The sequence below is a fragment of the Falco cherrug genome, chromosome 9, assembly GCF_023634085.1.
Source record: "Falco cherrug isolate bFalChe1 chromosome 9, bFalChe1.pri, whole genome shotgun sequence".
In the NCBI taxonomy this organism is placed as follows: domain Eukaryota; kingdom Metazoa; phylum Chordata; class Aves; order Falconiformes; family Falconidae; genus Falco; species Falco cherrug.
Window position 1 is genome coordinate 34,005,395 of NC_073705.1, and position 17,195 is coordinate 34,022,589.

General features: G+C 43.2%; 2 protein-coding genes across 5 annotated transcripts in view; one reads left to right on the forward strand and one right to left on the reverse strand.

Moving 5' to 3' along the window:
• The window catches only part of LOC129736772 (uncharacterized), a 127,117-nt gene that overhangs the window by 28,116 nt on the left and 81,806 nt on the right, over window positions 1-17,195 (reverse strand). The window lies entirely within an intron of this gene.
• The window catches only part of WASHC2C (WASH complex subunit 2C), a 41,929-nt gene that overhangs the window by 21,750 nt on the left and 2,984 nt on the right, over window positions 1-17,195 (forward strand). For 3 of the 4 annotated variants that reach the window (XM_055720160.1, XM_055720162.1, XM_055720161.1), the window contains 9 exons: window positions 320-502; window positions 1,546-1,728; window positions 4,065-4,193; window positions 4,387-4,482; window positions 5,559-5,678; window positions 7,276-7,338; window positions 10,878-11,090; window positions 13,407-14,018; window positions 14,619-14,793. In XM_055720160.1, the coding sequence (XP_055576135.1) occupies window positions 320-502; window positions 1,546-1,728; window positions 4,065-4,193; window positions 4,387-4,482; window positions 5,559-5,678; window positions 7,276-7,338; window positions 10,878-11,090; window positions 13,407-14,018; window positions 14,619-14,793 (1,774 nt within the window). The remainder of the gene's footprint in view (window positions 1-319; window positions 503-1,545; window positions 1,729-4,064; window positions 4,194-4,386; window positions 4,483-5,558; window positions 5,679-7,275; window positions 7,339-10,877; window positions 11,091-13,406; window positions 14,019-14,618; window positions 14,794-17,195) is intronic. The other variant, XM_055720163.1, reaches the window with a different exon arrangement.

Consider the following 17,195-nt stretch of genomic DNA (forward strand, 5'->3'; position numbering starts at 1 on the left):
GAATAGGAGAAGAAACAGGCAAGCCACTGTCTAGCTCCTGGCAGTCACAGGGAACTGCACCGACAAGGCAAGATTCCCAGGCCATCAGCTCTAAGCTTGCAGCTGCTTCTGGGCACTCCTCAAGCAGACTCAAGAGCCTGTAATACTAGAAATCAAAAGTCACAAACCAGAATGTTGCATGGGAGGAAAGTAGAAATCAAGCATGTTGCCAGCATCCTAGGTCCCTGCAGCAGGCGAACTGAGACTGCTATCCCAGAGCAGTATATGCTTCTTATATACCCACCAATTCTGTGTCACCAACATGTTCTTAATTTTGCAGGCAAAGGTAAAACCAGCAGAAGCACCACCTTTCTTTAACGAAGGAGAAAAAGAGGAAAAAGATACGCCAGACAGAGCAGCAAAGTCTAACCAGGTAGAAGATACACTGTGGTGTTTAGAAGAGCCTGGAGCAATTCCTGTGCCTAGAGGAAAAGATGTTGCAGGGCGGAAAACAGAGGAAAAAGTGAGAAATTTTCTTACGTTATTCTGAAGTTTGGTAATGTTCAGTTAAAAAATAACACAATCTAACAGTGCTGCTCTGGGACAGAATTCTCTTTCTAAATTGCCTATTCTGTTGCCAAAGAGAAAATAACTCTGTCTCCATTTATCAAAATCACTTGTTAGTCAAACAGCAAATTGGTTAAATGGCATTTAAAAGTTGTTTCCCAACTGACACTGATGAGAGTATTGTTTGGGTTTTTGTTTGGTTGTTTGTTTCGGGGCTTTTGTGGGCTTGAGGGGAGAGAAGGGGGAATCTTGTTTTTCTTCCAGAGTGGGTTGGGTAATCCTTATTCATATGAACAGAGCTTTCCTTTAAAAGATAGGCTATACTAATATGTAGGCTTTGCTTCAAGCTCAGTAACTTCGTTTCAACCTACCGCCTGTTGGAAGCTGTGGCTTTCAGCATTGTGAATTTCTCCTGGGCAGTACTGTTAAGATAACAGTATTGATGTGTATTATTGAGTATATTATTGAAGAAGCTTCAGCAGAACTTAATCTTGGGCATGGTCTTACTGAGTGGTTGTTCGGGAATTACCAGCTGATTAATTTCTACAGTAGTTATGCTTTGCACTTTCCTGAGTGCTTTCCAGGTTCAGGTAGTGCTGCCCACTCCAAAGAATCCCAAGTTGCATGTACTAGGTACCTTAGAGAGAATGGCAGAGCTGCTTAATGCAGCCATGTGGTGCACGTGCAGCCCGACATACAGATGAAGAGGAAACCTTGTGCAGGAAGCTGCTTACCATCAGTGCTACAGCATACAATACGGGAGGAAACTGTTCCCTTTGGAGCCATAAAGTGTGTTCTCTTCTTTATCTCCTGTCTCTTGCTAATCTGCATGTTGCTGTTCTGTCTATTTAGGAAAAAAAGAGTTGAATGTAATTGTCTGCTTGGTAATAAACTGCAGAACTCTGACCACTGCTGGCATTTAACCAAGAAAGCTTTGTGGGTTTTGGGGCAAACCTGAACTAAATAACAGGCTGATGTGTTAATTTTATGTGTGTGTAGCCTTTTGCAGCAACATCCTTAGAGCCAACCAGCAGTTCAGATCTCTTCGCAGCATCACCACCAGCTCTGGAGAAGGATGTCAAGATCCAAGCTAAGAAAGTGTTAAGCTTGTTTGAGGAGGAGGAAGAGGAAAGACTGGAAGATGATGACGGCATTAAAAGCGCACAGAAAGAAATTGGTGTGGTGAGTCTAGGGCAGTTCTTGAACACTAGGAAATAGTATTTCTACCTTTGCTGTTCTAGGCAAGGTTTTGGTTTTACCCTTCTCTCTCTTTGTGTCTTGGAGGCTAATCTTTCTCTGTTTCTAAACTTTCAGATTCTTGGGTGATAAATTATTATTGTTCTTCCCCATGATCCTGAATCCTTCTGTAAAGTTTTCCATCCCACTAACTCGAAAGCATTTTGCTGCATGCTAGTACGAAAAGAAATTCTGTACAGATGTTTTAGTGCAGCTACTTGGTGTCTGCTGTATAGAACTGATTCCACATTTACCCCTTAGGGTCAGAGGTACTAGGAAGTAGGATGTAGATTCTGAAGCTCTGTGGTTTATCCCTTTATTTTCTTTATATTGTTGAAGTTTGCTCAGTGGATATATGCCTGCAAACTTAGCTTCAGCAAGAGTAATCTTAATTCAGTATTTACTTTTATTTTTCAAATATGTGCATTCACTTTTTTTAAAAAGCCTCCAGTTGCCGTATACTTGCTGTCTCACTTCCCTGATATAGCATATACCATCAAGAAGTAGACTTTGAATCTTCAGGAGCAATATCCTTGAATTCATGTTAATGTTCTTGTTCCTACTTGATGCAGATGTACCAAATTTTTTTTCTTTAAGTTTGAAGTCATGTCAAAAAGTACATACTCTATACTACAGTATACTGCAAAGTTTCGTCATCTTAGTGTGACCATGTAAAGTAAGTTGTCAGCCCTAAAGGCTATACACACTTTATTCGGAAGTTGCTGGAGCTGAATGAAATAGATGTCTCTTGGAGTAAAATCCCTGTTTATAGCTGCTTCTGAGCTGAAATGGATTGTTAGCTTGAGTGCTTATTTACTTGTTGTGAGTATATCCTATGTTTGGGGGTTTTTTGGGGGGCACATTGTGAGATGGTTGCAAGAAGCCACATATGTCTTATCAATTTGGGAAGATACAGATCCTTCAAAGCACTCAGCTGTCAACATATAAGTGTGATTAAGCGTTTCACTGAAATGCATATTCATGCAAAAATTGGAATAGGTAGTTTAGGAACTTAATCTTTTTGATAGGCAAATCTGAAAGGTGCTACTATTTTCCTTGCTTATCTTGGCTTAGCATGAATTTCATGTGTGGATACTTTGAGATGTCTGTTAGGCTTTCTTTCCTTATCTGGGCATAAACAGCAGTTACAGTGCTCTAAAAATGTGACCCGACTTTTGATACAAAATTAAAGCTGGTGCACAGAGAGGCTGAGAATGGAGCAGTAATAGAAATCTTAAGACAGGTATGCACCAAAAATAGTGTACTGGAAACTAGAAGGCAGCCCTCTGGGGCTGCTGGAGACTTGGACTGAGGAGAATTGAGCTTTATTCTTATGACTACTGCTCCTGCTGCTTGGAAGTTGAGTCTGATGTTATGCTACTGGATGTTCAGTCACGCTCTTCAGAGGCATACTTTCATTTGTGTAGGTCCTGAAGAGACAGCTGGGTGGTGAAACATAGATACTGGCCTTTACCTAGACATTCAGTGGGGCCCTTCGCCTTTTGAAAATCAGCCTGGGTGCATACAGTGACCATGATCATAGAAAGACATTGGTTTTGGTGTCCAAGCAACTGATACTGGTTGGTTTGCCAGATAATGGAGGGCTGATAAGTTGTTATGTTTGACTGTCAATCTTCCCCAGCACCAGCAAATTGGAAAGTACAAGCCTTTGCCAAAGGCAGACAGTATGTTCTGTTCTTCATTGTGGGGGTGCGGTTGCTTTAGTGGGAGGAGAATAGAGAATCTAGCGACAGTAACAGCTTTACAGGCCTTCAGCTTTAGGTTTGGGGTTTTTTTTATTATATTATTCTTCTTTTAAAAAGGTACCTTAGAAAGATAATTAACCAAATTCTCTTCCTCTCACTTCTGTGACCTGCACCCTCAGCTGAAAAATTCAAGGCATTAAAGTCTTACTGAAATATAAACCTTACTACTGAAATATAAACCTTACTGCACACTCATGGTAACATACTGAATTTTTTTTTTCTTCCTTCTAAGGAAGCTTTACAAGTAAATAGTAGCGGCAGGATCTCAGGTCAGCAGACAGATACATTTTGGTTAATGTCTTCTCGTGAAATTGAACTGTGAATACAAATACTTACACAGTAAGTTTCACAAATTTGGTCAAAGTAAAATATTTAACTAGCAGTTCAAGTTTTATTTTTGTTACCAGGGTCACAGTGTAGCTTCAGGTGAATTGCAACCTGCATTTTCACTAGGTAAATAAACTCCTTAAGGGGAGGGAGTTTCTCACTGTGTGGACCTTTCTTCTCTTGTTCCAGGCTTCTGAGAAAACTACTTGGCCCAAAAGCACTGGAGTCTTTCAAGATGAAGAGCTCCTCTTCAGTCACAAACTTCAGAAGGACAATGATCCGGATGTCGACCTCTTTGCCAGCCCCAAGAAATCAATAGTGAGTTCAAAATTCTCCTCTGAACCCGCTATTTAAAAACAGTCTTTGAAGTGTACAGCCTACTGGTGTTCCTTGTTTGAACAGTCACTGCTTTCCAGGGAGGGCCAAGTGCTAACATCAGTTCAGGCATCGTGGGCCGGAGGAGATGTGCTTTTGATCTGACACATCTTTTCTTTATTCTTTGTCTCTTTAGCCTGCAAACCGTATCCTCAAGCCATCATCTGGAGGAGGGCTTTTTGGGGATGACAATGAGGATGATCTCTTCAGTACCACTAAAACAAGTCTTCCGGTATCTGTTCCTCTACTGTAAATGGCTTATATAAAAGGCATTGGAAAGTATATGGAAGGAATTCTTCCCATATGTATTCCCACAAGAAGTGAAGTGATATCTCAAGTGTTTTTGGGAGGATAGAAATGGTCATTGTGACCCTGGAGGCACAGGAAACAAACAGATGCATTAGGTCTGCCAAATCTGGGATGAGAGGATTGGATTCTTTTTAGTTTTGTGTACCACTTGGACTGGCTTAGGTGTAAGAGAGCACATCTGAGCAGAAATCAGACTAGTATTTTGTATTTTTTAATGGTTTTATTGTTTAACTTGCTAATATTGCTTTCCTGTAGTTCACACCTGACTGATGAGCCTTGCACTATGCTTATTTAATTAAAGTCTCTGCAGGTTGGTTTGATTTAAGGTAATGAATGCAGTATTAGAATACTTGTGAATCATGGGATTCTTTTTAGAGGGCAAGGAGCTGCAGTAATGAACTAGACTGCATTACAGGTGGTCTGAGGTCAAAGTCCTAACACGCATTCTGAGCTGCTACTCTAAACATCTGGCTTAAAGTGAAGTCAACTCTTACTTTAGTCTATTTTAATGTCTATAGCTGGAAGTTGGGCTGGAAAATGCAATAGTTGCTGGAAACAGTTCCTTTGAGGACTGTGGAAGGGGTGGTCTTAAGTAATTAGTGCTTGGCAGTTATATATGGAGCCTGTTTGCTTGAAAACGTAAAAATAGCAGTGTTTCTTAGCTAGCTTTGTGCCTTTTATATTCTTTGCTGTCCTGTGCATGAGGAAATCTGTATGCATTTGGAAGTTTGTTGAAACTCTCATTTATCATTAACATAGACAGCAAAAGTTGAGGTAGGAATGAAGGAGTGGAAGGCCCTTGTCACTGCGGAGCCAAAAGGCAATGCCTGCTATGGACTGCAGAGCCAAAAGATGTGGCTAGTTCTCTTCTCAGATGAAGCAAGATTTTAAAAAGCTTTGCTTGTTTTAGGTGGTGTTTTTTTGTTTTGTTTTTTGTTTTAATCTGCAGACCATGCTTTATAGCCAATTCATGTTGACTTGTTCTGTTATTACTTTCAGAAAATAGCCGAGAAGAAAACTCTTAAGACCAGTACTGGTCCTTCCTTGGAGAGCAGTAACCTTCTAGAAAATGCTTTAAGTACCAAACAAGATGAAGCTCTGAAGGCAGTAACTACAGAGGCAAGTACTTAAATCTTATGCCTTGAACAGCATGCAAAGAGAAAGATGTATCATTTTGTTTTCAGTATGTGTCTTGAAAAGATCAAAACTAATGCCTGGATTCACTGGCTGCAGAGTGGCAATGCATGGCCAAACTTCTCTCTGGTTATCAGCAGGTGCACTGTTACTAGCAAGAAGTCTAAATGCTATTGATACAGTGTTTTATTCATTGCCCACACGCTTCAAAGGACAACGTACAAGGCAGTGAAGAACTATACATCAGGTCCAGTTGAACTGAAAATGGGTTGTTGTTTATTCATTTCTGAAGTGCCAGTGTCTGTTAAGAGTGAATGTGCTCTTTAAAGTACAGGTAGGCTTTCTCAGGAAGGAGATCAAGGCATGCAACACAGATCTGTGGCTGTTGAGAATCTTATCTTGGAGACTTTATGGTGAGCAAAATGTCTCCTACTCCTGTCCTTAATCTTTCAGAACCAAGGGTCTCTGGGAGAGGCAGTCTGGATCTGATTTCAGGCTTGTGCCTCACCAGAGCTGCTTGTTGGATTTCCATCTGTAAGAGATTTGCTTTTCATTGCGGAGGGTGGGTGGTGTTTTTTCTCCCCTGGGCTGAGGAACACAAAGCAAATCTGTAGGGCTAGTAATTAGCCTGTCTTCCCTTATGGTGAAGTACTCCTTGAAGTGTAGAACCACACTTATCTTCCCTTATTTTTTGTAGCAATTGACAGCCTCGTCTAAGAATGAGCTCAGCCTGTCAAGTTCAGCTGAATACCACATGATTTAAGTGAAGAATGATCTCCTTGGACACTAGGATTCCTCTGTCATGCTATCAACACCCCAAAACCAGTGTCCAAACCTTTGCAAACCCTCAGTTACTTCAGTGTGGCTGAAGGAGCTCTGACTGCCCAATCATACCAACAGCAATACAGACTAGCTCACAGAACCATGTAGACTACAAACATGTAAAGAGCAAGCCCTAGGAAGAGCACCTCAGCTCATTATATTCATCCCTGAGTCCTACAATTGACCCATGTCTTCAGACCAAACAGCTGTTCTTGCTCTTTTAGTCTAGTCTTATTTCTGGCACTAATGGCCTGCTTTTTATAGAGGAGCACTCACTTCTCTGAAGCTGTTTTCCTTGCAGGCCGAGAGGTACATTTTTGCAGCCCCCTTGGCATCCCTATGACCCTATCATAGCCAGTCACAAAGAGAAAAGTTAGTTATATCATGATCGAGCAACATGGCTTCAGAGGGTCTTAGGGGAGAGAATAAGCAAGGAGGGAGGGTAGCTGTAACAGTTTGATTTGAGTGGTGTTGTGTGACCTGGAGAAGGTGGAAGTTGGGTTACTATGGCAAAGTATAATAATTGGGTAGAAGGAGGGTGGAATGAAATGTAGTAATGAAGATGGGGCTGTGGCATGTGGGGAACTGAAGCTGAAAACTGAGTGACTGTAGCTCTGGCAGAAGAATGTGGTGGTAACAAGATGTCTTCAAAAGAAATTGGTAAGCAGTGAGCAGCTTTCTATAGATGTGTTAAAATGCAAACTATAATCTGGTTGATAACAATTTCTCCACTTGTTTAATCCACTGTAATTCTGTGCAGAAATTTGCAGGTCCTGTTCCAATTAAAACCAAAGAGCCCTCATCTCGGATTGGAAAGCTACAAGTAATTAACTTTATTGGCATTTTGACTTTCAAAAAAAACCAGTCTTCCTTGCCTCACTGATGGCTTTCTCTGAAACAAAATCTTCTACTTCCTTACTTTACTCTTGCAATTATTTTTTTTTTTTAGATGGGCTATTTTCTATTACTTTTTCTATATTGCATGTATAATATTATTTCCCCCTCCCATTTCAGAACTGACTCTGAGCAGCACTTTTTACTCTGTGTGGGGGCAGAGGGTGGGCTCCTCTTTGACCTGCTATTCTCAGCACTATTTTAAGTACGTTCGGAGACTCTTAGGGGTTTGGGCTTTTGGTTATGTCCCTCTCTGACATGAAATGACTAATAACTGTCTGTATCACAATATCACTTTTAATCACAGAATGATCAGGGTTGGAAGGGACCTCTGGACATCATGTAGTCCAACACCCCTGCTAACACAGGTTCACCTACAGCAGGTTGCACAGAATCCCATCCAGGCGGGTTTTGAATGTCCCCAGAGAAGGAGGCTCCACAGCCTCTCTGGGCAGCCTGTGACAGGGCTCTGTCACCCTCAAAGTGAAGACGTTCTTCCCCATATTCAGAAGGAGCTTCCCGTGTTGCAGTTTGTGCCCGCTGCCCCTTGTCCTGTCGCTGGGCACCACTGAAAAGAGCCTGGCCCCGTCCTCTTGGCACCTGCCCTCAAGATATTTGAAGACATTGACAGGTCCCCTCTCAGTCTTCTCCAGGCTGAGCAGGCCCAGCTCTCCCAGCCTTTCGTCACAAGGGAGATGCCCTGGTCCCCTCACTGCCTTTGCAGCCCTGCGCTGGGCCCTCCCCAGCAGTTCCCTGTCCCTCTTGGACTGGGGAGCCCAGCGCTGGACACAGCACTCCAGCTGCAGCCTCCCCAGCGCAGAGCAGAGGGGCAGGATCACCTCCCTCGACCTGCTGGCCATGCTCCTCCTAATGCACCCCAGGGTCCTTCTGGCTGCCTTGGCCACCAGGGCACACTGCTGGCTCGTGGGCAACTTGCTGTCCACCAGCACTCCCACGTCCTTCTCTGCAGAGCTGCCTCCCAGCAGGCCAGCCCCAGCCCGTACCGGTGCATGGGGTTGTTCCTCCCCAGGTGCAGACCCTACACTTGCCTTTGCTGGACTTCATCAGGTTCCTCTCTGCCCGGCTCTCCAGCCTGTCCCGGTCTCACTGAACGGCAGCGCAGCCTCCTGGTGTATCAGCCACTCCTCCCAGCTCTGTGTCACCTGCAAACGCTCTGAGGGTAGCTCTGTCCCTTCATCCTGGTCACTGATGAGTAAGTTGAACAGGACTGGGCCCAGTACTGACCCCTGGGGAACACCGCTAGCTACGGGCCTCCAGCTACGCTCTGTGCTGCTGGTCACAACCCTCTGAGCTATGACAATCAGCCATTTCTTAGTCCACCTCACTTGTCTCCTCATCTAACCCACACTTCCTCAGTTTACGTGTGAGGATGTTATGGGAGACAGTGTCAAAAGCCTTGCTGAGGTCAAGATAGACAACATCCACTGCTGTCCTCTCATCTACCCAGCCAGTCATTCCATCCTAGAAGGTTATCAGGTTGGTCAGGCCTTTTCTCTTTGGTAAATCCATGTTGACTGGTCCTGATGACCACCTTCCCCTCCATATGCTTAGAGATGACCTCCAGGATGAGCTGTTCCATCACCTTTCCAGGGATGGAGATGAGGCTGACCAGCCTGTAGTTTCCTGGGTCCTCCTTCTTGCCCTTTCTGAAGGCTGGAGTGACACTGGCTTTCCTCCAGTCCTCTGGTACCTCTCCTGTTCTCCACGCCCTTTCAAAGATGATGGAGAGTGGCTTGGCAATAACACCTGCCGGCTCCCTCAGCACTCAGGGGTGCATCCCATCGGGCCCCATGGATTTGTGGGTGTCAGGTTTGCTCAAGTGATCTCAAAATGATCCTCCTTGACCAAGGGAAAGTCTGTCTTTCTCCAGGCTTCTTCTCTTGCCTCCAGGGTCTGGGAAACCAGAGGGCCAGCCTCAGCAGCGAGGACTGAAGCAAAGGCAGCATTCAGTAACTCCACCTCCTCTGTGTCCTTTGTCCCCAGGGCACCCACCTCATTCAGCAGCAGGCCCACGTTTTCCCAAGTCATCATTTTCCTGCTGATGTATTTGAAGAAACCCTTCTTGTTGTCCTTGACCTCCCTCACCAGATTTAATTCCAAATGGACATTCCTAAAAAGTACATGGTCACCCATGACAGCATTCCAGTGATGTGGGCTACCCCACCATGTCCCCATAACTGCAATGAGATCATGGCCCTGCCACCGCACACTGCTCTGTCATTCTTCCTGTGTATTCCCCGTGCTGCGTGCGTGGGTGTACAGGCACTTCAGAGCACACAGGTTTCCCAGGAGGGCTGCAAGAGGATCCACCATGGCCACGCACACCCTTGAGGTGGCTGGCCTTCTGTACCCATCTTGGGAGGCAGCAAGGGAACATGCATCGCTGCTCTGGTTGGCCTGGCTTATTCCCCAGTTGGATGTGATGGTGTGAGCATTGCCACCTTGGACCCCAACCCACACCAAGTCCTTCAGTTTAAAGCCCATCCCACCAAGCTGTCCAGTCTGCTGCCAAAGATTCCCTTGCTGCTTCTAGACAGATGGGTCCCATCCCACCCTAACAGGGTCTAGTCAAAGAATGTCGCATTGTTGCAGAAGCCAAATCCCTCATGACAGCACCAGCTGTGAAGCCATAAGTTGGTGTGCAGTATAAATCTATTTCTGGCTGCACCCTTTCCTCTTACTGGTAAAATGTAAGAGAAAATGACTTGGGCACCAAAATGTTTCACCTGTGGCCCCAGGGTTTTATAATCTTCCTTGATTCTGCCCAGGTTCTGGCTTGCAGTGTCATTTGTGCCCATGTGAAAGAGTACGGGAGGATAGCAGGCCGTGCTCTTGACAAGTTGTAGTACCCTCTTTGGACCTTGGCTCCTGGAAGGCAGCATACCTCTTGTGACTCCCTGTCAGGCCAGCAGATGGGTATCTTGGTGCCCCCTAACAGAGAGTCACCCACTACAAGCAGAAGTTTCTATTTACAGGAGTCAGTGTGTACTGCTGGAACAGTGTCTCCACACAGACCTTGCTCGTGGGTGTCTATAGCTGCTAAAGCTTCCTGTCTGTTCCTGGTTGTAATGCGGGAGAGTGGAAACTAAAGCAGAGTCCTACTTTTGTGGGAACGATGTCAGAATGTGGGAATTAATGTCAGAACCATTGTTGTCCTCAGAAAGGATACTGAGCTACATAGGCGTCTAGTTCAACATAACGTAGCCATGCTGTTCCTGAAGCTCTTATACAGAATAAGTGTTGAGCCCTCCACAGGCTTAGTGAGACAGAGGATGTGGGTGATGCAGAAGTGCATAGGTGTAAGAAAGGCCAGGCACTTGTAGAAGTAGAACTTGAATGCCCACATATGCTAGTGCTTGCTCATTCTCTGGGGCCATGCTTGCACTTAAAGAGTTATTAATGTGATCTCTTCTTGTGTGTATGCTTTTGTTTTCTATTGTTTTATAGGCTAATTTAGCTATTAACCCTGCAGCCTTACTACCTGGTGCAATGCCCAAGGTCTCTAATGTGAAGTCCCCCTTACCAGTTCTGGATACTCCTTTACACGAGCCCAAGGATGTACAGAACAGCGAAGCCTTCTCTGCTTCAGGAAACAACGAAGACCTAGGTGTTAGCTTTGATCAGCCTATGCAAGCGGATACTTTGCACAGTGCCAATAAGGTAACCTTGGTATTTAGGAAAATGGAAAGGGGGATTAAAACCACAGTCTGTCCTCATGCTGGAATTTGTGTTTTGGTATGCATGTTCTGCTAAGCGTGGCCTATCTGAATCTAAATGGAGGTATGAAAGTCTCATCTCCTCTCTCTTCAGTGGACCACTGAAGAGAAAGTCAAGCCTCCTACATTCTTAGCTCTATAAGGGCCTTATGCATATGCTTAATTCTGTGCCTTTTTAAGGTACACATGTACGTTCCCCAAATACAGTGTTTTTCTCTATAGGTTAAAGGTACTTTATAGCATAACATCTTGTCCTGATGTCCCAGGAGATGCCAACCTGAAAACCATAAAAAAGGCGTCTCTCTAAATTAAGTACAAAGCATGTTATGGACAGTTGCTGTGGCAAGATATCAAGAACGCATTAGTGCTGTAGCTTGACCTTTACCTCCTCAGTGGATAAAAGTGTCATGTTATCCTGAACTTTCAATATCAATTCTTTTTCAAATAAAAACTGTTTTTAATGAAAAATCCCACAGAAAACAACAAAGTGTTACAGCTTTTGATATGGTAGATCTCTGCCTCCTGAGTCACTTATTTTTGTTTATACCTTTTACTTTATGGACTGAAAAAGGCATATTCTAATTAAAGATTTAGGGGTTCTTAAAAAAAAAAAAAAAAAAAAAGCAAGCTTGAACCATGTAGTTAAGATTTGGTCTGGTTGCTTTTGATTTTATAAATCTCGGGTTTCCTGACAGCAGCTGTTTGAATAAGATAACTCAGTATCCTAACTTTGATTCTTTCCTTCCTTAATGCTGCTGGGACTGTTAATTACTCGATGAGTAGCAGAGATGACTTGGGAAGGTGCAGCAGCTGTCACCACAATAGCTGACATGACCCCTTAGTGTCAAATGGCTTTAAAGCTTGTACATCAAACTAATGCGTTACCATGTAGGCATAGTTGTTTCTAATACCAGCATGTCCTGCACAACAGACAAACACCTCTATCGTGATACTTTTAAAGAGATAAGCTTGCAGAAGAGTAGATCTCACATAGCTGCGTATGGTAAACCTCAAATGTTGACTTTAGCATAGTGATGATGCATGTTTGTTTACAGAATTAATCTGAGAGGTATCTCAGTAGCTATACAGTAATTTTTTTTTGTGGCTCTGGTTACATGCTTTACTTCTGGTATGTGATTCTTCAGCCTTTCAAGTTTGAGTTTAAGCTGTGAATGTATGCAGCCAAATGCATTTTTTTCCGAAGGGTTGAACAAAGCAACCTATCCACCATTCTGGCTATCCTTTCAAACAACAGTGCATGGAGCAGGGGTCAGATTTTTTCAAGTGCATCTCCCATCATCATTTTTGTGGTTTTCAGCCATGCTCTGATTAAAACAGCCCCACACTCTGAAGGCAGATGTGTTTCTGCAATGATTCTGACAAAAGCACGTGGCTCCTTTAAGCTGTGTTACAGCATATCCATCCAGATTGTCTTTCTACTCCAACACTGCAATTAACAAAAGGGAAGAGGAGGCTGTACTGGTCTGTTTCCCTACCTATGTGAATACTCCTGTCCATATGTGATATGGTAGAGGCTATAATGGAAGCTTGCAGGGGGGCTTCTTTCAAAGCAGCGGAAGAATGAACTGCAGAAGGCTATACATAAAATGAAATTAAATGGAAAACATAATTAGTCATGGCTTGGACAGACTAACTGCGCAGAAGCCCCTGGATTAGCAAGCTGTCTGACTAAGGTATTACCTAAAGCCGAGGGGCTAGAGTGGCTTGCTGACCTTTATTGTGAGACTCTACATGCAAGTACTGTTGCTTTTGTACCACAATTCCACCTGCTGCGGAATGAACAGGGGGCAGCAAATCAAAAGCACTGGGTTATTTTTCTGAACTTTGCTGCAAACTACTCCGAGCTTAAATGTCCCACTTGTCTGTCTTTCCTCTTTCTGAAAAATGGGGAGAATGGATGATGCTAAGCAGCTGATGATGAATGGTTCCTGTTATTTCTCCTTATGACATAAATCAGCGTTGTCTCAGCATTCCTTGCTGAAGATTCCCAACTGAGCATTTGTTTAAACGTACATGTAGCTGTTTAAGTAACTTAAACCAGAGCTGTGAGCAGAACTTGCACATAATTGAGTTTTAGTGTGATGTGTGTTAGTGAAATGGGTGATGCGTGTTAATTGCAGTGTTGTGAAAGCAAAGTGCTAGGAGGAAACAACAGGAATCCTAACCTGTCTTCTGTGCAGTGTGGATGGTTCTTTTTCCTTCTGTATAACCCTACTCTGCTTTTACTCCTTTCTTGCAGACCAGGATCAAGGTTACAGGAAAACGAAGACCTCCTAGCAGAATGGCCCGCCGTCTAGCTGCCCAAGAGTCTGAAGAGGGTGAGGAGATAGACAGTTCTAAAGAATCACAGTTCTCTCTACCAAAACAGATGTCAGCAGTAGTGAACATAAAGGAGCCTCTTAGTACTGAAGCAGACTCCAAGGAAAATGGCTTTCTCTCTGGTGTGTCACTACCAGCTCATGGCAGTGTTTTGTATGCTGGGACAAACAAACTCCTTCCTCCAGAATCCATGGACCAAGGGGATGATCTGTTTGAATCAGAAGACTTTTTTGCAAGCAGCTCAGCATCCAAACCAGCTGCACAATCAAAGTTAAAGGAGGGAATGCCAGACAGCGTAGCTAACAAACTCATCAAGGGCAGGGAAAAAAAGTCTGATCTGTCTGTTCTGGGCGATCAGGACAGCAATGATCTCTTCCAGCCTGTACAGCAAAAATCTTCAACAAAAAGCAGCCCTATACCTTTTCTGGAGGAAGAGGAAGACTCTCTCTTCACCTGTCAGAAAACTGGAAAAAAGGATTTGAAATCTGTTGTCCGGCAAGCTGTTGACCCTAGTGCCCAAGATATCTTTGAGGTAATGGTTGAGCCTGCCAACTTGGCCTTCTTGATCCCCTGGGCCTTATGCAGACCCCTTTACTTAAACACAAACTTATTGGAGGCTGCTGAATAAGATGGGGTATGCAGGATAGGTAGGGAAGTAAACTGCCAATCATGCTCTATTACTGGGCAATAGAAACCCCATCTTTGGTTGTTCACCCCCTTAATAGCAAGAGTGGATGAAAAGGTGGAGCCTTAACATGGAGCAGGCATGTCACTTACTGTGCTGTGACAACATACCTATGATTATCAGAGTAGTAAAGTATTTGGATATTAGCAGTCTGTTCAGCGGACAGCAGCTCAAATAACTCTCTTAAAAATATTTTTTTTAAAAAAAAGGAATAAAGTTGTCAGTCTGGGCAGCTGATGGAAGCATCTGTGTGCTGTGCTTGACCTGTGCATAATCCCACATTATGGCACTTCTGCCAGGTCCTCCATGAGAAGGGACTCAAACTTCTCAGGTTTGAGAAGTGCAAGGCTGTCAGTTGAATTTAACATCTCAGTTGTTGCGTACGAATCGTGACTATTCTCTTGAAGTGTGTTGTGTATTGATGATCTCTCTGTGCTTTGCTCCAAGGATGATATATTTGCTACTGAGGCAATTAAACCAATGAACAAAGCAAAAGAGAAAATGCCAGAGACTAACCTGTTTGATGATAACATTGATATTTTTGCGGATCTCACCGTAAAACCGAAAGAAAAGAAGACCAAGAAAAAGGTGGAACAAAAATCTATATTTGATGATGATATGGGTGAGTGTCTAATGACTTGCTGCTAATCTCATAATACTGTCCTGAGTTGCATTCATTGAAGATGTTTTAGAACACTTTGCTTTCTTTTAACTTTTCAACTGCTCTGAAATCCCTGGTCATCTTTGGATTTTAACCTTGGGTGTGAACTTCTTAGATTTGTAGAACTAGCACAGCATTTACATGGTTTAGTAGAGTGTATTAAATTCTGAGAGAAGAAATAGTTTAATTCCTATAGGGATTTTCTTACCTGTGGGAATGAGAAAAATTTTTGTCTGGAGTAAGAGATTAATCTCATGTTGTTATGGCTCTGAGATCCATTCTGCATTTCAGTCTACACAGCTTTTTGTATTGTACCTTTAGGTGAATCATTGATATGAAGAAGTTAGCATCTCTTCCTGCCCCACCTTCACTGTCATGTTGACGGCCTTGGAGCCTGTAAGATTTTGTTTACATCCAAGTATACCCAGAACAATTTACAAATACTACACCTGAGAACAAAAGTTTATCTTGTATAATTTGTTGAAAAAGCAGCATATAGCAATTTGAAATGATGCAAAGCATGCTCTTTTCCTGATCTTCATCAGTGGAGGTATTGAAAGTCGTTTGATCTCCACCTGTGTCTGTCTGTTCTCAGGCTCTTCATGTTTATAGCTCTTCTTTGGGATTGCAAGTATTTCTTTTCCTCTAAGACAAAAATTCCCTTCTCTAGCTTTGATTCTTGTCAGTCTTCATTCTTTCCAACCTATTCAAATTGAATCTGACTTATCACTGTTTTGCTTGGACTGCTGTTAAGCATTCCAGCCTGATGGAATGACCTGGTTGAAGTCTGTAAATGTGTTAGAAACCTTACCGGAGAATGAACATCTCAAGATTTCAAAACTTTCTCAACTGATATAAAAAAATAAGACTTAAATGTTTGCAGGCAAAGTATTTGAAATAATGTATTGGATGATTAAAATATCTTATTTTAATAATTTACATTTTTTCATGTAGCCTGTAGCAAACAAAAGAATTTCCCAAAGAGCTACCCCTTCCAAATATTTCAGCACAAACCCCCAGACCTCATGTTGAATAAAACAGTTGTAGAGTGCCACTTGAAAATATCGTTGAAAATTAGCCACAACAGAACCTGTCATTTGCACTTCCACTTTTAACATCTACTCTGGTGCTAGAGCTTGTTGTTTTATGTCACACATCTGATTGTGATACCTACAGCACCCTGTATCTGATAGACTTCATCTACCTCTGGAGTGTTGATTGTTCTGTGGTGCAATCATAGGTGCGCAGCTTCTTAGTGCCTAAAGCAACGGAGCTCCAGAACACCAACAGGAGTGTAGGGAGGATGCCTGAAGGTGGAGGATGCCCTGCTGGCAGTAGAGCAGTAGAACTGGCATTTGCCTATGCTTCAGGTTAAGGGTCGCCTTAAGTGATCATAATAGGACTTTATCAGGGCTGTATACTGTTGTCTTAGGACATCCTTTCTGCTGTAAATAAAACAGTAAGTGGGTGCGGTCTTGGGGGAGTGGAGGCTGCAGGCTGCTTTCCCTTGTCCTACCACAGCTTCTAGACACTACTGTATTTGTGTTAGGCATGTGGTGGCAGCATTAGAAAAAAACCTTTAGCTAGGTCTTTATCCTAGCCTCCTCAGCGACCGTACAGCTGATGACACAAACATCTTGGTCACCTCTGCCTGTCTGCAAAATGGTGACCGAGCTTTGACAAATACTGTTCTCCATGGCCAAAACTTTCCTATTCTTTAAGCCTTGTTATAAACTGGGAGTGATACCTCTACTGCTTATGGCACTGTACTGCTCTGCTGAAGATAATCCATGTGGTAGCTTCTTGCTTTGGAGTGATGCCAGTAGGGGATTACTCTGTTTTACTGCCTTTCTAAACTGCTGTTGTGATGAAATGTTGTACTGGATTATTCCTGTGTAATCCCTATGATCAGCACAGTAGCAGACACGTGCTGGAGTGGAAGAAGTAGTGAGAAGAGAAAGGCAAGCATGTTGTGATAAGCCACTTCGTGCTTAGCCTCTGCTCAAGGTTAGGATATATGGTGAAGGGTGAAATACTAGTTTTTATAGTCAGGACTAGTAAATGGCTATTAACCTCTGTATAAGACCTGTGTTTTCTTAATAGGGATTCAAGACTAGTTATGTGCTACTTATACAGGCCTTGTGAATCACTAATGAGCCATATATTTCAGCCTTGCAAATGTATTCTTTTATTCCTTCATAGTCCAACTGCATAATCTGAGTATCCTGAAGTTAAAACCTCGATGTTCTTCCTGTGAAGAGTCTTCTCTTCCTATGAAGAGATACACTGTGTGTGTGCCCAGGAAGCCTCAGGGCAACACTTGAGCACGTGTATGGTAGCAGCTCTTTCTCTTTCTGTGAGCA